The 25,288-nt window shown below is 36.9% G+C and overlaps 1 protein-coding gene across 14 annotated transcripts in view; it reads right to left on the bottom strand.

The window, feature by feature from the left end:
- The window catches only part of Rhbdd1 (rhomboid domain containing 1), a 169,504-nt gene that overhangs the window by 81,345 nt on the left and 62,871 nt on the right, over positions 1-25,288 (bottom strand). For all 14 annotated transcript variants that reach the window (XR_004517543.1, XR_004517544.1, XR_004517548.1 and 11 more), the window contains one exon: positions 20,510-20,650. Coding sequence is in view for 3 of the 14 variants with exons in the window: in XM_010611763.3 (XP_010610065.1) it covers positions 20,510-20,650 (141 nt within the window). In the remaining 11 variants the exon portion in view is untranslated. The remainder of the gene's footprint in view (positions 1-20,509; positions 20,651-25,288) is intronic.

The following is a 25,288-nucleotide window of genomic DNA, read 5'->3' as shown; positions in this document are numbered from 1 at the left end:
GTTCACTCCTGTAATCCCAGCACTTGGGAGGCTGAGGCAGGAGGATCGCTGGGAGTTCGAGACCAGCCTGGGCTACATAGTGTTCCAGGTCAGTCTCAACTACACAGTGAGACCCTGTCTAAAAAAAAAAAAAAGTAGAATCTATACTTAGATACCCAAAACTTAAAAAAATTTAAGAGTTCATACATTCATCCACACATTTAAAAAAGAATATTTACAATCTAAGTATTTCATCTGTAAATCTTTAAGACATAAAAGGTGATACAGGTTACATCTCACTGTGACCACTAGAGAGAAAAGAGTGCACAATTTTGAGTTTAAAGTAAATGATACCCAATTTGTATACCTTTCTCTTTGGGTTGTGGAAGGTACAATGTCTATCTTTTCAAAGTTGAGTGAATGTATATTCATGTAACTACAGAGAGCAGAGAAAGACTTTTCAAAAAAATACAAATCTTAGCATTTTTAAGGACAGTGCTAATTTGGTCTCATTATTCTGCTAGTTAATTGACAGGGAAGAACATCCTAATTGCTCTTTAACTCTGATGATGTCCCTCTTGTCTAATGTCAAGGTCTGAGAAATACAGAGTGCAGAGAAACTATATAACTGCTGCATCTTCAGGGGGAAAAGCATTAATGCATACATCTAAAAACAGATGTTCTCATTTGGGCTTTTAAAAATTCTATGATAGAGTAGAATTTTGGGTGAGTTATTTTTCCTCAGGCCAATAAGATGAACCACACTGCTGATTAAATATTATTTTCTGGAGCCACAGGCTTTTCACAGTCATTGCTTATGGAAATCATTCTTGGTTAGATTGTAATCTAACCAAATGACAACTGATTCAAAAGGCACTCAGAGAACAGCTTTCACTGGTGCTCTTTCACTTCTACCCATCCGACCCTACAAAATGCCGGAGAGCAATGAACAAAAACATAACACAAACAAGCTGTGGACACAGGCATGACTTGGCAGTCACTTGGATCCCTTCCTCAAAGCACACAAAGAAATCCAGAATGCCACTACATATCTATGCCTATGTACAATGAAGCACTGTCTACGTGCAACATTACGTATACAATGTTTAAGTGACCTAAAACATTAAAATTCTTAACTAGTTTTAAATAACTAGGGCTACCAAGGGGTAGGAGATGTGCCATAACCTGATGAAGTTATAGCCTCAAAGTTTTGCTCAAAACAGGCCTCCTTGGGTCTGCATTATCTGTCAGGGGTTTATTTCCCTCCTCACCAAAAAGCATTCTATGCACAACAGTAAATTACTTGAGGTTTAAAATCTCTTTGTCACAGCACAGTGTGCCCAAAGAAGGGCCTCCTAACCCCCAGAGACACGTTTATTTAAAGATGTAATGAAGACAGCAGGTGTTCCATACAGATGTCACCTTTTCAAGAAGATGCTTATTAAACACTTTATCTTCTTTAATGTCCGCAGGCTAGCTACACTTTATTTTATTTTAGTTTCACACTAGCCAGAAGCAAATTGTTTCCTTTTAGTCTCGCTTAGCTGAAAATTAAACACTACTGTGTTTGGGGTTCAGTATGATTTGTAAAGAATCCTAAATGCAATGATTTGAAAGTCAGCCCACACTGTTTTCTAGTAATTTTCTGATACAAAATACACTTCCATACAAAGTATAGCAGACTCCTCCTCCCCTTGGCAATCCGTACCTCGGAGCTGAAACACCTCACATGACCTTTCATTGAGATTAATCAGAACTAATATGAAAAGACCACACTCAACAAAACTTAAAACGCTTTCAATTTTGGGTATAACTGCCTAGTTCTAGGGCTGCTAAATGTTCTGCTAATCCAGTTTAAAATTAAGACAGAATCCAATGTGTTCTTGAAACTTTAAGAAAAAAAAATCACTGTATTTTTCCAGCTTGAAGCTATTATGCAGTGAACATTCTTTGTGTGGACTTGTACTTTCCCATCTCCTTAGGTAAGTATTTTCGTATCTCCTAGGAGTGAGTGTGAGGGATCATCCCACCTTACTGCATTAACGTTGTAAGAAACCATCAGTTTTCAAAGTAGTCGTACAATTTTACACTCCTTCTCAGGTGTATGAGAGAATTATAGTTGGCTCACATCTTTATCAGTATTTAATATTGTCAAATGTTCCAAAGTTTAGTCATTCTAGCATGTGAAATGGTTTTAGTTTTTTCATCTTCCCAATGAACAACGATGTTAAATACTACGAACAAGTAAAATTAACCTGGAAAACATAAGGTACTATAATTTTTATTCCTGAGAAGTAAAGATAATTGACATTTTGTTAGATATTACCTCAACTTTTTTTATAGTACATTTACCTAAATCTGACAAAAACAAATGAGTTTTTAGTAAGAACACTCACTGTACCCTGCTTCTCATTTCACACACTGTGAATCTGCTTATCTTTTTAGTGGCTCAGTATTATTCTACACGATAATGTACTTAACCTGTCTCCTACCGCTGCATGATGAGGCCATTTGCAGTTTTTCAGAGCAAATAATTATGTTGTCACTTTAATTAGCTTAATGTTTACAATACTCTTAAAAACTGTGTGCAATTTTGACTCTATAGTACAACAAAAGCAGATTTAAATAATACAGATGTAACACAAGATCTCTGGTCTTCTGACTGAAATTGGGGAAGATATATAAATACATACTATGTGTGACTCCCACATCTGGCTCTCCATAACTAAGAATAAATAGTTTTGAATCCTTTGGGAACTGCCATGTGATTAAAGTAGCCCATTCTGAAAGCTATTTGTGATTCTACAATAAATGGAAATCTGATTTCTTGGTTTTTCTCACTAGCAACACAGTAAAATGGCTGGGAGAATGTGTACAACTGTGACTGAGGTTGTATAAAAGACATAGAGCATTTGACAATAAAAAAATTCACATGAATAACTGCTATTAACAAACAACTAGAATAACATGAGATACAGCTCAACATAAAATTCTTATGTCGTAAGGCATACTTAATGCAGGCACATTACTTTTTTATGAATCATCTCTTTGTATACTACTGAAGACAAGCTGAATACTGTTTAAATTAATAATGCAAATATTCTTAATTCACATGTTCCTAAAATATCCATATTAAAAATTGTATTTTTAAGGCCTGACATGGGGGCCTACTCTTGTGGTTTCAGCACTGTGGGTAACTTAAGAAGAGGTGTTTGAGACCAGACTGGGCAATACAGCAAGACCCTGTCACAAGACTAACAAAAACCAATAGTATTTTCAGACACTTATGTGCTAAAATTTTGGATAAAATAATACATGATAGCCCAACAGATTACTTATGATTATTTATACTAAGCATTTTTGGGAGGAGTCTTATGCATTACCTGAGATGCAGGCTTTTTGTACTTCTTAATAAAAATGACTTGTTTCACAGTTTTTAAATTACTGTCACAGGTTTTTGGCTTGAAAACTCCCCAAGCCAACTAGACAAAAGAACTTAGTCCAACAAATGTAGGCTAGTTTCTTCATCTGCTTCCTGTTCTTGTCTCAGGACACCTGATACTGGAGAATTTCTAAACAAAAGAGATTTAGAGGCTGGGAAGGCCAAGAGCATGGCACCAGTAAAGGCTGCATGACGCTTTGTCCATGGTGGAAAGCAGAAGGGCAAGAGGATTCCAAACACAAAAGGCAGCCTTGTTTCGTAATAAGCCATTCTCTCAGTAACTAATGAGTTCTCCAAGAGCAGGAGATCACTCCCACTAGAGAGACATTAATCCTTCTTAATGATCTAACAACAATAACAGGTCACACTACCACTCAATGACGTTACTGGTAATCAAATTTTAGTGTGGATTGTGGCAGGGACAAACCCCAGTCCGCACTAACAGGTGAGGACAAAAGAAAGAGGGATGTCACTGTTTTCTTTGTAAGAATATACTGTAGGTTTTTTTTTCATTTTTGCAAAGAAATTACCACACACATACCACAAAGTGTTCAGTTTTCTATATTCAACACCCTCACGATAACCAATCTAATTCTAAGAATATAAACATCCTCTCGCTCAGTTCTGTGGGCTTACTATATGAAGCATACACTAAAAAAACACACTAATCTCTACATTTTAAATAATTCAGTAATAGTTTAGATGTGCTTTTTCTTTTTTTGGTACTGGGGAATCGAACTCGGGTCCTTGTACTTGTGAGGCAGACGGCAGAACCACTGAGCTAAATCCCTGGCCTACGTGTGCTTTTTCTGAAGAAGTCATAATACATATTACAAAAAAATATCCCAACCATGAAGAGAGGCATCTGGCCATCTAGGCTGGCATTTCTCACTTAATTTTTCTGTGCTTCTGTTTCACAGTCTAAAATAATGACGATAATTAAAAATACTTGTTTAAAGCTTAAGGACCAGATTTCGATCCCCGGTACCCCCCCAAAAAAAAACTTGTTTAGTAGGGTTCTTCGTGGGTAGGTGAACTTCCTAGCACAGTAACTACCAATTAAGGCTCACAGCCTAGAAACAGCTTCACTGAAATGTGTGTGTGTACACATGTGAATAGTTTTTCTATGGTTGCTAGCGTTACAGGTTACTTTTTTGGCTTTTTTCCCCAATTTTTATTTCCACAGTGAATATATATTACTTTTATAACCACACCAATAAATGGTACCCACATTTTAAAAGATCACTCTCAGCCTGGTCTACCTTGGTCTACCTGGTCTACATCTGAAATTCTGGGACTTTGGGAGAAGGAGCACGGCATTGCTCACTCCCATAGCAGACAAAAGCTGGACTGTGTGATAATCACAGTACATATCTAACAGGTGTTCCACACAAACTTCATCGCCTGTCTTCCTCACCTCCACCTCCAAGGCCATGTCAACTTGTCCCCGGAAGGCCGATGCGTTCGTAAGTTCAGGGGGTCAGCTCTAAGGAGACTTAGAGGAGCTGGAGAAACTGGGAGTCTGACCTAGGGCCTTTCAGGGAGGTTCTGGCTCCCAGGCTCCTCGTGGCTCGCTCAGGGAGTTGTGCTAGTTCCTAGCTGTACTCCCAGGGCAGGATACTGTCACCAAAAGCCAGGCCACAGAGAACAAGAGCCCAGACTGTGACAGAGTATCAAGCCCTTGCCTGCTCAGAGTGTCTCCTCACTATGTCAAATCAGCTTGTCACACATGATGGCCTCTAGAGTCAGTTTCAGTTCTAGAATTTTACAGGTCTATTTTTTTTTTATTAGTACATGTTTGTAGCTCTGCAGTTTACAATCGTGTTGAGGAATACATGTACATAATACAACTCATTTCCTTTTTTAATTGCCCCCTCTAATTCCCCATTTGGAGAAATATTTTGTCGGCTATTTCTCAGACAGAGGACGAGCATCTAGAATATATAAACAATTCAAAAAAATAATAATTCAGACCACTTAAAATAAAAGATCCAGTCAAGAAATGGGCAGGTGAAATGAACAGACAGTTCACCGAAGTACAAATGGCCAATGAATATATGAAAAAATGTTTATCTCTGGCCATTAGAGAAAGGCAGATTAAAAGAGTTCTAGTTTAAAATGGCACAGTCTGTTGTATTCTTTATTATCTACTTTAAAAAGCAAGTTTAATATTTTATTTACTTTTTAAAAACCTTAAAAGTATCATTTTATATGACTATGGGGTTTGCAGTGATGTTGTAATACATGTATGCAAATAAATGTAGCAAAAGATTGTGATAATAAGAGTATTTCCTGCCCCAATACTTAAAAGGCAGTTATATGCTTAATACGCTTTGCATCATGGCTCTATATGAACACCGGAGAGACCACAATTCAAGATGAACACAAATGTTAAGATACAGCCTTGAAAAGTGTTCTATATGTTTTTGAGGTCTACTTAGAATATGCAGAAAAGAATTAGAAAGCTCGTATTAAAAATATAATTTTATTTCTTAAAAAAATCAGTTGTGAAGTTTATTAAACAGTCTGTAGCCTTCAACTAAAAAAAGTACTTTTTGTGTGTGTCATTTTTTTGTTTTTGGTAGAAATACATAGATACCACTAAAAACTTATTCACATCTTCAATTTTTTGGACAATAAGGATAAAAGTTCTAGGGTAATTTTACTGGTAAATCTTATATTTCTTTCCCAAATTAATAAATTTTTATATAAATAACAAGTTTTAGAATCAGGCCTATAGTAATGATTTTCTCCAGTTAAGAGTTTGTCTGGTGAAACAATGAATGTACGCATCAATAACTTCAGGAATTAAAAACCGTGTAAGTAATTTGAATATCCAAACCATTGCATTAGTAAACTTCCTATTTTATAACTTCTTACTTTATGGAATCGTAACTGCTGAAGTAAAGAATATCATAGACTGCTAAGTAAGGTAGGCACCTAATTTGAACCTACTATATGCTTTCTTACATCCAATATATTGGTTAGCCGAACTAAAGTAGGTAACTAAGGCTCAGGCGGTTCACCAAAAAGCATAGCTTTACCTTGATAGTGAGAACTAGGTTTAGTTACTTCTGCAGCCTAGGCTTACCACCTTACTATGTTGACACATACAAGGTAAGATTAACAGAGTAACAGAATGAATGATGATCCTGACCAACATCCTGAGTGTGCAAGGCAGTATTTCTGAAAATACAAAGATCTGGTAGCCCAAAAAGTAGTCTCTGTGTGGAGAAGGGTATAGGTGGGTAGAGTTAATTCACTAGAGTTTTGTTTGTATTTTGTTAAATGCGTTTATTAACATATGAATAATGCCTTTCAATAAATGGCAGTTGTGAGGGTGGGTGGCAGGAAAAAAATTACAAATTAATTTGCTTATACCTATCAATGTCAATTTCTCAAACATGTTTAAATCAAGTAATCTCTCTCAAGCTCAATCTCTCTTCTCTCTGTTCTCTTCTCTTTCATTCTCTTTAGTTGGGCTAAAAATGTTTTAAAATATAGAAACTACAGGGACCTAAATGGAATTATGGTCTAGTCTGTTATTTCTCTGCCTGCATGATATATCCATATGCTTTGAACAGATTTGAAAAATTATGTACAGTTCTTGTATTTCTTTACATGTACAATTTTACATATAGACATAGCTTTGACTATCAAACTTTAACCGTTGAAATGAGTATCTCCAACATAAAAAACAGCAAGTAAGAACCAGTAATCGAAAGCAAGCATTGTTCCACATTAAAATTGCTTTTAGACAATCTGGCAGATGGTACTTTTTTATTATGTAGAAAGTTTTCCTATGGGAAAACACATCAAATTGCTTAAACAAAAAAATTAAGTGGTCACACAGAATTAGCTATACACTGTCCTGGTGCAACGACCCTGCTAAGCCAAGCCAGGCTGCACTGAAAATTTGCATATGCTAACAACTACCTACCACACAAGGCCAAGGAAGGCTCACAGAATCTCACGAGTCTATCAATTTAGATGCAGCAATACATATGTAAAATTTTGCTTTGTGTAGTCCTGTGAATTTATCTTCCTAAATCTTTCATGTAAACCCTGAGACCTCTATGTCAGATAATCACCCACATTCCTGACATTTCCCAATACTTTATCTCTTAATAGTCACACCTTCCCGTTTCCTCCACCACAGTTCATTTCCACAGTACGGAACTGGGTTGAAACAGTATTCACTTCACCACCTTCATTTTAAATAAGCAATAATAAAGATCTGATCAGATTCAGTCACTCACATGTCAAATAAAGTTAGTTACCAAAGACACTAGAACTGGAAAACTACCACTTTTTTCTCTTTGCACTACAACATCCCACATTTTAAAAACTGAACATAATTTACTCCACTTTCTCAAAAACTTTCATATAATAAACAAAACAAATGCTAGGTTTTCTTTTCATTATAAAAGTTTTTAATAAAAAGTCAAAGTCTACATTAAATCAGGATACCAAAAAATCTGAATTATACAAGCTTTCTACATACTTAGAAAACAAAAACACAGTTTATATTAAAACTCTTAATTCAAAAGTCTTTTTTAAAATGTCATTATGCAAAGTTGATTAGATAGGGTTTTATCATTTAAGTTAAATAATTCATCTGAACTATGGCAAATGTATAACTGAGAAAAGTAAAACTCAAGGTTGCTTTGCAAATCATCTAGTTAATGTGCATTAAAAATCAAATCTTAGCTTCCAAAGGACAGACAGTCTTTCAGTGCTTTTAGATAGGCACTTAAGAAATGCTTTTGATAAGGAGAAATCCCTAAAGATGTGGATCACTCTATTATCTCCAAGGAAGGATTAGACTACACAAACTTGCCAGAGTATTCCTCCCACTGCCAAGAAATCATACCCATTTCCAAGTTCCAAGGAAATGAAACTAAAAAGCCCCATTCTTATGCAATTAAAAAGTAAATGGGTAATTCAGCTTCTATACACTAATCTCAAGCACTCTCAGTCCACCTGAATTAATGATACCAAATGCTAGTTTCATGTACCTTGATAATGTAGTAAAAAGAAGAAAAAGGTACAACCTAGTTAAAACAAATCTTCTGTCTCTTTTTCTTAACTTGCAACATACCTGAAGTGATCCCAGGAACATAATGATGCTTACATAGAGCATTCAAAGATACCACCAAATGATCTGTTAACAACAAAAGCACTAGATATCAAAGTGGAACCTAAATTTCTTCCCCAGTTTGGCTTCCCCAGTAATTTTACATCTAAAGGCTAAGAGACAAAGCAGACATCACTTCATTCTAGGCCAAGCCCTTTGTAGTCTATTCTACAAGTTTCACATATAGCTCACCAGAAACCCCAAATGCAGAGTGTAGGGCAGGGAGTGACAACTCTGCCTCGCTTTCACAGGACAGCGAAAGTGTGACTTGGCCATTTGCCTTTCAGAAGAGCCTAAGAGAAGCACAAGCTATTCCACATGTCAGTAAAGATTTCCAGCTTTCACCAGTACACATGCTCCAGGCTGGCAGATACAAGTTGAAAAGGACAGAGCTTTGCACCCATTGCCAGCTGAACTTGGTGGCAGGCTATTTAAGAAGGGGGAAAAGCACAAATTATACATGGAGGGATGTGGGGGAGGGGAAGAGAAAAAAATGCAATGAGCTAATGTTTCTAGTTGGCATCTGCCTTTTGACTCAAAGAAAGAAATGGCTATTTTCCAAAATTTTTCTATTATTATAGTATCAGCTGCCTCTTGGACTCATTTATAAAAGCTGGGACTACCAACAGAACATGACAAGATTTCTGTTAATAGTGGTAAATATGTAGGTCCTTGAAATAATAAGGATCTTACTATTTCTCCCATAAAGCCCACTTTGCTATTATTATTCTTAGCATGAGCTTTAGGACTTGTAATTGTAGCCAAGTACTATTAGGAAATATGATAATGGAAAATTCTGAGTTTAAAATATTGCTACCTTGATTCTTTAATTGACCCTTACAATATAGTTAACTAAAGAACAGTCTAAAACTAATTGATGCAGAATTGGAATTCGTTCTACCAAATGAATTCGTTAGTTGCTCCCTTCAGATCTCAGTGTTATTTGTGACTATTACATTAACACAGTCCTATGCTGAAAACTAGGAATCAAAGAGAGAACTAAGCATGTATTCAACCGTTTTAGAAGTAAATATAGCTTCTAGGCCCTTCATGAGGGAAAGATCTTCTGTAGCTGAAGGAGGAGGAGGAGGAAGCGGGAGAGGGAAGCGGAGAAGCAGCAGCAGTGGTTGCAGCTAGTTAAATAAATATGTGGGGAATACAGTAATAGATTCAAACACTAATGAAGAATAGCAGTGGCTTCTACCTGAAACTTAGAAAGCTGGAAAGAGCATTACACTTCCATCCTTACAATAACCATGAATACTACATAATCTGTGAATTAGTAACTCTCCATAAGCCCACCAAAGAGCAGAGGTGGTAGGGAAACCAACTCAAATGGTACATGAGGCACTTGCTTATGGAAGGCAGACTCTGCTGAATACCAGTAAAAAGAATTCAGCAAAACTGTTAAAAGATGAGTAAACTCTGACTATGGGCTACAGGACTCCTAGGGACTGTGTATAAAGCAGTTCACATCTACTTCTAGACTCTTCTCAGGACTATACCTGGTCTTGCAAAAGAGACTGAGACAGTCTAGAGAAACCTTCCACTATCATCTGGGTGCAGCCACTACAGGAAAGGTACAGGAAGCTGCCTAGATCCTTCTCCACTATGGCTCCTAAGGAACAAAAGTCCTGAATACCTGCAAGAAGGGTAGGAACCACTGTTTCCTTTAGGGAACAAGAGAAACAGCAATAAGATCACAAGGCTAAGCACAAAGACACAGTGACTGCTCAAGATTAAGGGTGAATCGAAACACATCCCACCACCAAAACCACCAAGTTGGGGTAAAAGGCAGAGTGATAGGTACTAGCAGAATTCCACTGGACAGGGCTCTGACAAGTGGAAGAAGGCACCTGAGTCACCGCATGAAAGGAGGACCTGAAATTGAAGTTCAATGTGCACTGAAAAAAATTGTCTAAGCAAAAAAAAACAAACACTGGTAATACTAGAAGAATTTGAACACTGTGGTGAATCCAGGGTAACCACAGTAACAATCTATATTTACTAATCCCCACAGAAATTCTGTGTAATCCAAAATAAGGTACTCAACAGAATAAGCAGATAAATAATCAGCAGGGACACAGAAGACTGGACAATATCAGCTAACACCATCTAATTACCCTTTATGGAACATTCCTCTCAAAAACAGCAGCATTCATATATTTTTCAAGTACATAAGTCATTTTTTACCAGGATGGAACATAATATACCACAACTATTTGTGATCTGTCCTAGGAAGGCAAACCTGCTTCAACTTTGGAAATTTAAATAATTTAGTATTTAACAGACTAAAGAAGTAAAAGTATATAATCATCTCAACAAATAAAAAAGCTAAAGTATCACTTATAATATTGTAACTTTCCCTCCAAAAATATATAATACTTGTTTATACATGCATGGTGCTCCATATGTTCAAAATCATAAAACACTGGTTAAAGGAACCAGAGATCTAAACATAGCACGATGAGTAATACACCTTTTTCATGAATTGTAAGATGCGTTATTGTTAGGATGTCAATCCTCTCCCAAATGATCCAAAGAATCGAAATAGGAGAAAGATTTTTAGTAACTATCAAAAAGTTTCTTCTAAAAGTAATGTGGAAAGTTAAAAGAATTAGAAAACCGAAGTAATTTTAGAAAAAGCAAAGTTGAAGGATTCTCACTACCCACTTTCAAGACTAACTAAAAGCCAGAGATCGAAGAGTATAGTAATAGTGAAGGGGGAGATTTCCATGTACATAAGAATACATAAATAGGCTGATACAAATATAGTAGTTATCTCACAAAGGTACCGAGAGATTCAATGGAGAAATGATAGTCTTTTCAAACAGTGGTGCTGAAATACTTAGAAGCACACACACAAAAAAATGAGCAGATTCACACCTCACATCTACAAAAAATCAACTCAAAGTGGGTTAGAAGTCTAAATATTAATTGGAAAACTATGAGGTTCCTAGAAGAAAATGGAGAAAAAGGCCTTCATGACTCTGGATTAAAGGGGAAAAAATCTTAGACAAAACTAAAAGCCTGATCTATCTAAAAGTGGGTAAACTGTACTTCACCCAAATTAAAACTTTTGTACCACAAAGACAGTTAAGAGAATATAAAGACAAGTCAATGACTAGGAGAAAATATCTACAAATCACCTGTCTTATAAAAGACTTGTGTCTAGACTATATAAAAGAATTTTCAACATTCGATAATAAAAACCCAATTTTTAAAAAAGACAAACTAGGCCAGGCATGGTGGTTCATGCCTGTAATCCCAGCACTTGGGAGGCTGAGGCAGGAGGATCGCTATGAGTTCAAGAACAGCCTGAGCTACATAGTGAGTTTCAGGTCAGTCTCAACTACATAGTGAGACCCTGTATCAAAAAACCAAAAAACCAAAAAAAAAAAAAAAGAAAAAGAAAAACTAATGAAACAGACTTCAGCAAAGATAAACAGGTGGTAAATAAACACATGGAAAAGAAAAGAAATATTAATCAGTAGAGAAAAGTAAATTAAAATTGCAACCTGACATCATTATCTACTTTCTAGAATGGTTAATACGAAAACAAAAGTACCAAGCACTGAGGAGGACTTGGAGTGACTGGAACTCTTACATTCTGACGGCAGGAACGAAAAATGGTACAGCCATTTGGAAAAGCAGGACAACAGTTACTTACCAAGTTAAATATACACTTACCACAAGACCCAGAGACTCCACTCCTAGGTATTTATGTAAGTGAAGTGAAAATTTACCTCCTTATAAATAACTGTATGGAGTTTTTATAGTAGTATTACTAATAAATGCTCACACCCATGAACAAGCTAAATATCATTGAACTGATGAAATTATTAAAAACAAAACAAAATATTTAGTATATTCATACAACTCAATCATAAAAAAGAACAAATTATCAGTCCACTTAACATTTAACATATGCACTCTGCTAAGTGAAGGAAGTTACACCTCAATCAGTAAACACTGTATGATTCCATCTATATGCCATTCTGGAAAACACAAAGTTGGAGAGATGAAGAAGACCAGGGGCAGAGAGAGGCTGACTTAAAGGAAGAATAAGCGAAGAAGTTTTGGACTAATACAAATGCACTGTCTCTTGATTTCTGGGGATATGCTACTTTATATTTTTGTTGGAGGAGCATGCTTTACTCTTAAGAAATTTTAGGGGCTGGGATTTAGCTCAGTGGTTGCACTGCCTGCTTTGCAAGCACAGGACCCGAGTTTGATCCCTGGGAAGGAAGGAAGGAAGGAAGGAAGGAAGGAAGGAAGGAAGGAAGGAAGGGAGGGAGGGAAAGAAGGGAAAGAAAGAAAGAAAGAAAGAAAGAAAGAAAGAAAGAAAGAAAGAAAGAAAGAAAGAAAGAAAGAAAGAAAGAAAGAAAGAAATTTTAAACGGAGTGTTATGGCTTGTATCTGGATCCCCCTGTCCCCAACCCAAAGCCGCATGCACTCATAGGTGGGGATTTTCAGAGGTGGCTGGATCCAGGGTGTGTGAATGTGGGTTAGGGGTGTGATACTGGGATCAAGGTTGTATAACACTAGATTAGTCTACTAATCGGCTTATCATAGTTCTGGGTGTGGATAATGAGAAACGCAGCCCTTTGTGTGTGGGTGGCACCACTCACAGGCTTGTAGCCTGAATAGGACAAAAGGGAAAGGGAGGCTTTCTGCTGCTTCTGCTGCTTGTTGCATGCTGCTTCCTGCCTGCTCTCCCATGGACTGTTTCTTCTCTGCAACGCCTCTGTTCCATGCCACCATTCCTCGGAACCAACAAACTATACAGTGAAACCTTTATAGACTGAGCCAAAAAAATCCTTTCCTCTTTTAACTTGTATTTTGTCTCAGCAACAAGAAAAGTAACCAAAACACTAAGTAAAAAAAAAAAAAAAAAAAAAAAAGGCAACATGAATCCCAGTGAAATAACTGATAGTCTCATGAAAATTATCAAAGACTATTATCTATTACTTAGAAAGCTCTTGGGACACAGGGCCTTCATAAAATGATATAGTATCATCTCATACAGGACATGCTAAGAACAAAGGGGGAAAATGTACTTTGCAACTGAGAGAGTTCTAAGTCACAGACTAAGTTTCAGTGATCAAATTCAACAGTGTTAGTGGGGTGGCCTGATATGAATCTCCTGATATGATGCAATATGAAGAACTTGGCATCATTTAGGACATACTTGCACTAAAATCTAACTAAGTCTTCAAATGTAAGTGCCATATATAGGAAAATACAGGGAACACAGGGAAAAATTAAATAGCATCAAGAAGAAATAAACAATTTACAAATCAATGAGATTGATCTCCTGAGGAGGGGAATCACAAGATTGTTTCTTAAAAAAGAAAGAATCAAATACAGCACTAGAAACTCAAAACAATGGCTATAAAAGACATTTTTTAGAAAACTGGGGGTACTCTGTATTTGGGCTAAATATTAGATGCTAGTAAGAAAACACTGCTAATTTTCCTTGAAGTGGTAGTGGTATCGTGGTTAAGTAGCAGAATACCCCTTATTCTTAGGAGATACACACTGAAGTATTTAGAGGCAAAGGAGCAGTGTCTACAACGACTTTCAAAGAAGTCAGCCTAAACAACTCTTGTATCCTCCTTCTCACTGCGCCCAGACACACACACACACACTCTGCATTCAAATAAACATGGGCACCACTGCAAATTATCTCCCCTTGAAGATCCACCATGACATTGGTATACTGATGATTCTAATTAGTTCTACAATTTAAGAATTCAATTATTAACTTAGTGTTTTCCAAACTTGTTTGGCCACAATTTTATTTTCAATGAGTATTTCAAACAGCACATGAAATTGGTCTCCAGACAAATGGTCTTCAGAGGCTTCTCGGAACATGTTACATAGCAACAGAGGGCAGCAAGAGAGTCAGCTTTGCAAATGACTTACATAATTTAAATTTCATTTTCCTCAAAACATTCTGTGATTGTCTTATTAAGATACTAAACATTTTTTAAAGGCTTATTATTTTTTCCTATGGGAAAATATGCTTGCATTTATAAAATTCTGATCATATGGCATATATACTTTTATACTTTTTTTCAATAACTATGTTATATTCGTGCTTTTAAACTATTACCTTTTTTCCAAATTGTTGTTTTATTTATTTGTTTGTTTGTTTGTTTTGGGGGGGGTACTAGGGATTGAACTCAGGTCCTTTTCAAGACAGGCAGCAGAAACACTGAGCTAAATCCCTGGCCTTCTTATTTTTAATAGATGTATAATATTCCCATTTAACAACACAACTATACCTTATTTTACACACCGTTTTAATTAGTTTGCGCACTGTTGTACAAATTTCAATCTGTTTTACATTATTATATTTAATTATGGAATAAATAGTGGATACATAAATTTGGGGCCAAAATTCTATTATTTCCTTAGGCTAGACTGTGAGTCAAGGAATTACTGAAGGGAAGCCTTTGCTTATACATTTCCAATGAGTTTTCTAGAAAAGTTATACCAGTTTGCATTGTCCTCATTAGTACTGTATATAGAAATGCCTGTCACTACTGAAACTAAATGTAGTGAGATTAAAACAAAACTCAATTAGTTCTGATAATATACAGAAAATTATTCTTAGATGTATACTGGTCATTTCTAGGTCTTTTTCTGAATTATATGTTCTATTCATATTTTTTTCCAGTTCCTATTGGGGTCAGTGTTACTACTGCATTGTATGGGTTTTTTACATATATTTTGTTAGAAAAATCTATTGCTCCTCTTTTCCACAATTTCTTCTTTATAAAGTCCTATATCTAAATAATTGATAATTAACTATTCATCTACTTTATTTTTTAAATTTTATATTTAATTCAGTTAGAGTTAGTATTTCAGTATTAGGATCAAACCTAATTTTCCCCCAACCTACTTAATTTCCCTAGCACAATTTATTCAATAAACAATCTAACAATGTGCATGCTCTATTCCATTAAATACAAGAGACTGGATAAAAATTAATTAAAATAATTTAAAAAATTGAAAATCCCATCGAGGTCTAAATTTAGCATATGGTAAAAGGAATCTGGATGTGTACCCTCTTAAAAAACCATTTTTATCAGTTTCCTTTAGCTTTAATAGTTTCTTAAAACACTGTATGATTTCCAAGTTGGATATTTGCATACTGTTTTAATTTACATATAGTTTTTTTCTAATCAGATATCCTAATCTTAGTTGTTCTTTCTTTCATCGAGGATGTTTAATTAAATGTTTGCTTTTTCATTTTTTAAATCTCTACTGCTAATTTTTAACTTGTTTTGTGTTGAGTAAAAGTTAAATCACTACACTGGAAGGTGTAGGAAGATTTGTTTTCATGAACCCAATGATGCAGATTTGATTATTAAGTTTGAATGTTTAACGATTTTAGACTTGTGGCTTTCTTTCTTTGATTTATTTACTTTGCTTTTACTTCTATGTTATACTAGTTTGCCATGTAGCAATTGCACTGTGTAATATGATAATAAGGACTGGGAAAATTTTTGTGTATGTATAATGTCTATTACAGTTTGTGACAGTATTTCTCTCTAGTTCTCAGTGATTTAAATGTGACCAAGCCTTCTGTACATTGTCACAAAAAGCAGGTTTTCCAGGTGACTATTTTGGTGAGTGTCAAAATAAGAATTTATGGTGCATTGCTGTTGATTCACTTTGAATTAAAATACACACACACATACATACACACACACACACACACACGTATATATATTGCAGCAAAAAAAACCCCCAAAACAAAAAAACTAGAGATGCCGGTACCAGAACACATTCACTGTAATTGACAAGGCTAAAGGAGGCCACTATGTTTCAGATACATCAAGTGGCAATATGAGCGACAGATGTCGAGTATGCGGAGCTTTTGTAATATTCTGTGAACAGAAAGAATAGATAGATGGCTTGAAATTCTGAAAATACATTTGTAGGAGAAAGGAGAAGGGGGGACTATGGCTTTGTTAAAATGATAGGTGAGATGATGAACACAGTTGCACACAAACTCTGCTCCTCCTACACCAGTTTCACACTATAAAGAACTTTAGAAATTAACTCCACACTTATCAAGTAGAAGCCAGGTTTTTTCCAAATCAAACAGCTAGCTAGATCGAGGTAGAAACAAAACACCAGGCTTCAAAATAATCCCTGAAAAAGTCTTCTCACCAAGTCAGTCTTACGGTCTCTGATATATATAAATGTTTTTAAATAAAAATACTTGTTCCACATTCCCTGAAATGTTGTAAGAATACAAGACATAAAAATAATCTACCATAAAGGTAGAAAAGCCTGTCATTTCTTTTGCTAGTCAGTCCTGAGATATTTTTAGAATTAGTTTTCTTTTTAAGGATAAGATTAAATTTATGAAAAATCAACACTACTATCAGATTACTATCTGAAATCTCTCAAGGCAGTAGGTGTCTAATTTTTTTGCCTGTTGATAAATATTGAAAATACTTCAATATTTATTTTGAAGCAGAAAAAAATATTAACTACTTTTATTAGCCTAATAATAAACACTTATTTAGTAATGAAACAGTCTCAGAAACCTACACTAACTTTCTTCTGGTCCACAAATTAAAACCTTTCCTCGGAAGCTATATTCAAGTCTCTAAAATTACTTCAAACTCACCAAGCCCATCAGAGAATGCTTTCATCTACAGGTTTCCCATGAGATACAAAGACCAATTATTTAAAGGAGTCATATTTTCTTTCTCTTTCTGGAAAAGACATCTGTGGTACTATTACTACCTGTATAACTACACCACGAATATATAAAAACCCTTTAGTAAAAATACACACTACAAAAATATGCTTGTCTGCCTGCATTTTCCCTCTCTGACTACACTTAAGATAGAGATTTTTTTTATACCCCACATTTGAATATTCTAAGGCTACCTGATATTTCCCTCAGACTTTTTAATCACCCTTTAATCCCTTTTTTTTTTTAAGATGGAATATTTTTTATTTTGGTTGTTCAGCAAGGTACTGCATTATATTGGCTTTTGTAGGCCTAACCACAAAGAGGAACCTTGTAATTGGTACTTTATTTGCATAGTTTAGTGTATGTTTAGTGTGGTTTTTTTTTCTGAGTTTATTAGTACATTTTAGGTATACAGTACAGTTACATTCATTATTGGGATCTCGTACCTTTACATGACAGGTCTTGGTTCTCATTTTTTCCCCATACCCCTGCCCTCCATTCATGCCCCTCCTCCCTTCCCTATTTACAAAAACTTTTTTCCATTTTTTCATTTTCTATTTTTTTCTTTCCCTTATTATCTTTCTCCTACCCTTTCCACTCCCCCTACACCTTTAGCCCTTTTCTTCCTATCTCACACTGTCAATTTTCTGAAGCTGTGCTATTTTGACCTATACATTTTCTCAACGGACAGTAATAACTGATATTATCCTCCCAAATATGAGTTTAATCTTTCGCTTATGCGTTGTGATGATTAATCACAATACATCAACTTCTTTGGATTAAGAAGCAGTGCTTAGCAGATTCATAGAGCACGCTCCTGGGTGTGTCTGGGTGGCTCAGAGAGCAATGGCCTCGGGGACTAAACACGGTCCTGTCAGTTCCTCTCTGGCACTGCTGCCGGCTCCACTTCCCTGACACCATGGAAATAGATATCTGTGCTCCTCTATGCTCTTCCACCACGTACCACGCTTCTACCTACCATGTATCAAATCTGAAACTGAGCTACTTACACCTTCTCTCCTGTAGAGTATGTGTGTCAGGTAGTATCTCACGACCGGGAAGCTGACATGCGCATGTTCCTTGGCTGTTGGGACTCACCTGATGTCCACCTGGAAGCGCACGCAATAAACTGTACAGAGTACGCGGAGAAGCTCTGCTTTGCCCTACTTATCCCATAATATGGGATGGCTAGCCAAGTAATGCCTAAACCTATGTGTAGAAGAACAGTGACGACAATCTATGAAATGCAGGCCCTGAGGTCCTTCCCTGGTTTCTGGGATTCCACAGCTAAGGCACACTTCTAATGACTGTCACCCTGGCAGACCAGTGATATGTGCTGAAGTGGTAACAAAAATTTCCCCAATTTTCCACTCCTCTCTCTGCCAATAACCTTTGCAGTGTGACTCTGCCTTTCCTCCAGGAGGTAGAATCTATTGCGTTTCCCTGTGAATCTGAGCAATTTTTGTGATCTGCTCCAGCAACAGAAAACTGGGAACTGAGGCTGTGCCATGTTAAGCCATGCTGGTCTCCCACACTGTCCCTCAGAATCCTTATGCCATGGTGTTGTGAAAAAGCCAGACTGGCCTGCTGGATGAGCAATGACCTGTGGCCCAATCACCACTATCAGATGACACAAACAGGGCCATTCTAGGCCAGCCAGTCCCCAAGTGACCACTGAACACTGTAGCTACCCAGCCGAGATCAGTTATTCTGACACAGCTGACCCACACACTCTTGAGCAAGAGTTTTAAACTGTAAGTTTCAGGGTGACTGGGTGCAGAGTGGTAGATTACTGATACATCACAGTTCTAATACTCTTTCCCCGAGAGGAATTCATTCCTCTCTTCTTTTCACCTCTCCTGCCACCTTCCTAATACAAGCTCTCATTTCTTCTTCAGGCTATTACAGCATTCCAGATTGACTCTCCCCTTGCTGTGGTCCTCCATGTCCAAGCACACTGCTACTGCCAAAACTGTGTATTCCTTAAAGTCAGGAGTTCCACTGTCATTATTATATACTCTCATAATCCATAAGGCTTGCCATCTCATAAACACTCAATCCTCGTTTGAGGATGACAGCTGCTGCATTTGTAAAACACAGCTCAGAACACATCACTCTACTATGAAGAACACTATTGGCATTTACATCATTTGCTGGATCCATTTTCTTCCTGGTGTATTTAATTCTAGGATTTCTGGGTCAAAGCCCCAGTCTAGCTTCCAACTCTTCTTCCCTGTCTTAATGCTCTGTTCAAAAGTGAACACACATCTCTGTACCCACACTGAAACTCTGACTCCTGCCTAAAATTCCCTTCTACATCTCTGCAAAGTCTACACATCCTTGAAGGTCCAGTTCCAATGCCACCTCTTGTAAAAATGTGACAGCTCTAATTAACAAAAAGCTTTCCCCCTTCTCTCTGCCTACAGCACTTGGCCTTTCTTAGGCACCTGATATTATAGTTACTTGTACAGTATTCCCTATCACACAGTGTGACCTTTTTCAGGGAAGGTTGCATCTTTTCCTCTCTCTGTGCCTTTGTGTACAGCACAGTGCTCTACATAAAGCATAGTAAGATCGTCATAAATGCATACTGAATGAATGGTTGCTTTTCAGTCACTACTAAAACAAAAATAAAAGCAGTAATACCCAACCTTGTAAGTCAAACCCAGAACAAAAAAGGGCAGAATACACGTGCTGGTTCTCATATATCAATTTGTAAAAGAATCTTCTGGAATGTCTGTTAAAAGTACAAATTTCTAGGCTCTGCCCCCAGAGAGATTGGTTCAGCAGAACTCAAACGTGAGTTTGGAATCTTGGCCCATGTGATTCTGACAAAGATCTGAGGGAGGTTTACAAGCAGCACTTTGATATTTGGTGACACACAGCCTGCTTTACAGATATGCATTCCAAAGCAACCCAGTTTTTTCATGCACCGAAGAAAATTTTTTTAAATTTTCTGACTTTAACGTCAAAGCACTGAGTGCAGCAGGCTTATAAAAAGAACTACTTTAACAATACGTACACAGTCTGGCACCTTATTAGCTTAGGTTGCTGGGAATATGGCATCACACCCCAATCTTTGTAATCACAATTTGTGCACATTTTTTCATTTATATACTCTTTTTATACACTACTTAAAGTTTAGTTTGCTACAAACAGAGCTTTTTCAGACCATCTCACTGCATGAGGTGTGCCATAAAATGGCTGAAGGGTGTAAGACTCTCACCTCGGTCCCTGAGGCTGGCTCTTAGCGCTCTCTCCAGCTGCTCCTCTTCACTCAGGCCCGCTGTGTACACATCATAGTTTCTAGGCTCTTCACTGTACTCTGCACTGCTGTACGGATGATGATTTTGATAGCCAGAGTGGCCTATGGGCATAAAGAAAAGGTTACAGAACACAGCAATGGACTGCTCTTCTGTTTCAGATTTCTTGCTTTTATATGCAAAGACAAGGAAATATGTCATGTCATATTTTGAGTATAACAAAAATCTTCAAAGTAAGAAATGTTGACAAATGCAGAATGCCTCCCCAAGGGTAGACACGATGGTCTTGTCACTACTGTAGCCACAGCACCTGACATGGACCCAGACTTCAATGAGACCTTAGGTGGGTGTTGCTGAGGAAAGAAGATATAAGAAGGTGGCCAGGGGTCCTTAAGCAGGGGCTGGGATGGACTGTTGACTAGACTGGACTCTTACAACTTAAAGGTATTTAGTCCTTGGAGAATTTTCTGGAAGTCCTGACTTGAGTCAAGAGAATGGCGGAAAAGAGCTGATAAAGCCTTTCAGTCTTATGGCTCCATACCCTGAGAGGCAGAGCAATGTTTATCACATAAATACCACAGAATTTACAGGCTGAGTATCACACTTCAGAGTAATCCCAAGATGGAGACGTACAAGGCAATCTTTGTCTAGAATTCTACATCAGAGATTGTAACTCTTAGTAATAGCATTTTTAAAAATTTGGTTGTTAGATAAAAACTAGAGAAGAGACAAAATGATCGTTAAAAAATGCTTTAACTACCAAACTTAGACACCCAATTAATAAAACTAAATAATAGAGCAAAGTTCATTTATGCAAAATAGTTCCATCAATCTTTTCAGGCAGAATTTACTCCTTACATTTGCTGTAATTGCCAACTGTTTCAGAACTAGTTTTGAAGACAAAAATACATTTTTTTTTCCTATAGAAGACGACTGATCTCACCACAGCACAGAGAAGCTATAGTTTATTTTTTCCCTTCTTTCTTGTCAGGATTATATCCTTTGAAGATGATGTTTCAGGTGTTTAATGTGCTTTTCACTGGTGATGAAAATTCTTAAACTTTACTGTGAACCTTGTGTCATTTTTTAATCATGCAATACAGAACATGCCTGCATCATTGCTTTAGTTAAGATCACACAAAAGAAGTCAAAAAGAAGAACTGTACATAGCAGAACATGGAGTTTCATAACTGAAGTTTCATATTCATATTTCTTAATTGGCCCTGAGGCTATTTTGAAGCTTATTTTTCTACTGGATATGAGTAAAATACTTTCCCAACATGCAAAATTAAAATGCAAACTGTATCTTCCATAAAATGTTTTAGCATTCTTCATTGTCAGATAAACAATGAAATTACAATAAAACAAAGTAGTTTCAGCTGATAGTATAATTATGAGTTTTTATAAATATTTGCCATGTAAAGTATTTGAATCTGTTAGTGTTTGTGTATGTGTGGTTGGTTGGTACTGGGAACTTAACCCAAGGCCTTTGCACTGGGCTACATCCCAGTCCTTTAAATTTTTTTTTTTATTTTGAAACAGGGTCTCATGAAGTTGCCCAGGCTGGCAATGAACTTGAATTCTTTTTGCCTCAGCCTCCTAGCACTGGGATCACAGGCATGGGCAAGTGCACCTGGCTCTCTGTCAGAACTTTTAAAAGATGTAATTGATGGGTGTGTTTTTTGTATGTGTCCCTGGAATGCATGAGTTGCCACTTAATCCCCAAAGTCATGCGATGATGTATTCAGAGGGGAGACCTGAGGAGGTAATTAAGACCCGTTAAGGTCATTAGGGTGCACCCCCTGACTGCACTAGCAGCTCTCCATGAAGAGGGAGGGGGTAGGACCAGAACAACCCAGTAATCTGCTCCCACTTGATGCCCCTGCCCTCACCAGATGCCATGGAGATGCCAGCACTGCGCTCTTGGGCTCCCCAGCCTCTGGAACCATGGTGGAAATAAACCTTTACTCCATATGAATTACTCAGTTCCCCATGTTACAGGAACAGAAAGCAGACTGAGAGGCTGAAAAACGACACAATTTACTAATTTAAAGTGTACAGCTCAGTGGTTTTTGTGTCCATACAGTTGGTACCACTGTCACCACAATCACTTTTAAATGTCCTCATTCCCACAAAAGAAATACACTCAGCTACCAGTGCTCACCCTCTCGCTCCTCCCCAGCTCTTAACTGAGACTCTCATCCTGACTCTGCAGAAATTCCTATTCTGAAAAGCATTTAAATAAAATCATCTACAGCGGTGCCTTGGTTCACGAACTTAATTCTTTCCACGATTCTGGCTGCAAACTTAACTGGACAAGAACCAAATCAAATCCAACATTTAGATTCAATGTTGTCTTTATGGAGACCTTTATGGAGGTCTCGTTCAATTCAGTTTGTGACCAAAATCATGGAAAGAATTTTTGTGAACTGAGGTACCACTGTAACGGTGTTTTGTGTCCGGCTCATTTCACTTATGATGTTTTCTAGGTTTATCAATGCTGTAATGTACACCAGTATTTCATTCCTTTTTATGGCCAAATAATATTAATATTCCATTGTATGGATAGACCACCTTTTTTTTTTGGCAAAAGGTTCTCACTGAGCAGTTCAGGCTGGCCTTGAATGCATGGTGATCCTCCTGCCTCAGCTTCCCGAGTGTTGGGACTATAGGTGTGTGCCATCATGCCCAACTAGACTACATTTTTAAATCTACACATCAGCTGATGAATACTGGGATTTTTTACCCCCTTGAATATTATGAATAATTCTGGTACCAACATTTGAGGACAAGATTTTATGTAGATATATTTTCATTTATTGAACATTGACCTAGGAGGGGAATTGCTGGGTCCTGATGGGTGTGAAGTGGTTTCTTAGTGTGGTTTTGATGACTAATGATGAGCACTGTTCTATGTGCTGATTGGCCATTTATACATCTTCTGTGGAGTAATATCTATTTAGCTACTTTGCGCATTTTTACTCTTCAAGCTTGGTTCTATTTTACTGAATATCTTTGAAGTTTAAAAAAACAAAAACAAAAGAAATGGTAATGTAAAGAAATCTTAAATACAGTTACTTAGGTTTCTGGGTCTTGTGCTGAATTCAGTAAAAATTACTGAGTACTCACTAGATACTTCCAACAGCCTAATTTACATACTCTCTCTTCACGTCTCCCGTCAGAATATTAACACTACTGGTATTTTGAAAAGGAGATAAATACACTTTTCAAATCCTCACAATGGTTTATGATCAAACCTGGAACTGGATACAATTTTCAAAATGGACATTCCTCCTCAGATCAGTCTGTACCCAATGGAACCACCAGAAAAATTCAGCTCCTGCTGAAGCATTAGGGACACCCTCCCCCAGCACATTTCACACCCTAACAAGCAAAGAAGACTGGAGTGGAAGTACGAATCTTGCTTCCTATTCTCCTAACCAAAAAGCAAGACTTTCATAGGAGAGCAGTCAGTCAAACCAAAATTAATCCTACTTCACCAGGAACAAAAGAAAGGGACAATGACTCCAAAACACTAATAGAATATTTATGGATAAGCCACTGAATACCATGGGGTGCTTCAGAAATCCTTGAATAAAGAGACTGCCCAATTCCCTAAGAATGCCAATTATTTTATTGCAACACAACAAGCATATTTGGTAATTTCCCACAAGGCTCATTATCACTTTCAAACCCCTGTGGAAAGTCATTCTGTTATGGGAAATCTAAGCAGTGCGTCTACCTACCCACCTTCCAAAACACTCAGCTAATTCAAAATTCAAATAATCCAAAGACTGTGGATAACCATGCATACAGATGCCAGATATATCTATCTGCAGTGATTTTTAGATAATATTTTCTTGATACTGAAAAAAGATTTTTCTTCATGTTATTTCTTATTTGAAAATACCCTAGCAGTGCTTTAATGAAATAAAGATAACGACTCGAAACATCTGAATATTATAAAACCTAATTTGGTACTTGTCAGACAAAATGTGGGGAGAAAGAATGAGAACTTTTGGTGCCTTAAGTCAAAAACACTAGTGTGATTAAAGGTTGTATATCATCAATCATAAATCATCAACAGGACCAAAAATCCCATCAATAGCTATTATGATGAGAACAGGTCTCCTAGGACCAAAAATTTTCTACAGCTGTGCTGCTGGCCCAATCAGATATTTTTCAATCTTTATAATAAACATTCCTTGGAAAACCTAACAAACACTGAAGATAAATAAGTTTAAATTATATCCTGTGATGAATGCTCATTTAAAGTTCTTTTTTAGCTATACTGTACAGGGAAACTATTTTAGCTACATACTTGGGTAGGAAAAGAAACTCTGTTTATCATTATTCTATTAACTATTCCATCTGTTCCTTATACACATACCAGGATTTCATGGCAAAGGAGATCAAGAAACACCACCAAGATTAGAAAAATTGGTAACAGCTTTTTAAACATTCATGAGGTTCTTTGACCTATAAAGACTTTCCCAGCTAAAAGGATCGCCATGTTAAGAATGAATCATTACTTGTAAGAGATACATATGCTTTCAGAAAAGTTCCCTAGATGACCATTAGCAAGGCCACCTGGCCTTCTGTAGCTCTGCCTTTGAAGAAATCCAATCACTTAAGAGGAAGAAATATAAATATGGTAATCTTACAGAGGAGCAGAAAGAAAAGTAAAAGAGGCTGGCGTTTTCTTTCGCCTGGAGTTTTCTGGCGTGTGTGTCCGCTGGGCC

This window comes from Fukomys damarensis, unplaced genomic scaffold, assembly GCF_012274545.1.
Source record: "Fukomys damarensis isolate Sample0158 unplaced genomic scaffold, DMR_v1.0_HiC HiC_scaffold_16, whole genome shotgun sequence".
NCBI lineage: Eukaryota > Metazoa > Chordata > Mammalia > Rodentia > Bathyergidae > Fukomys > Fukomys damarensis.
Note: the sequence above shows the minus strand (reverse complement) of the source record. Positions and strands in the feature narration are given on the sequence as shown.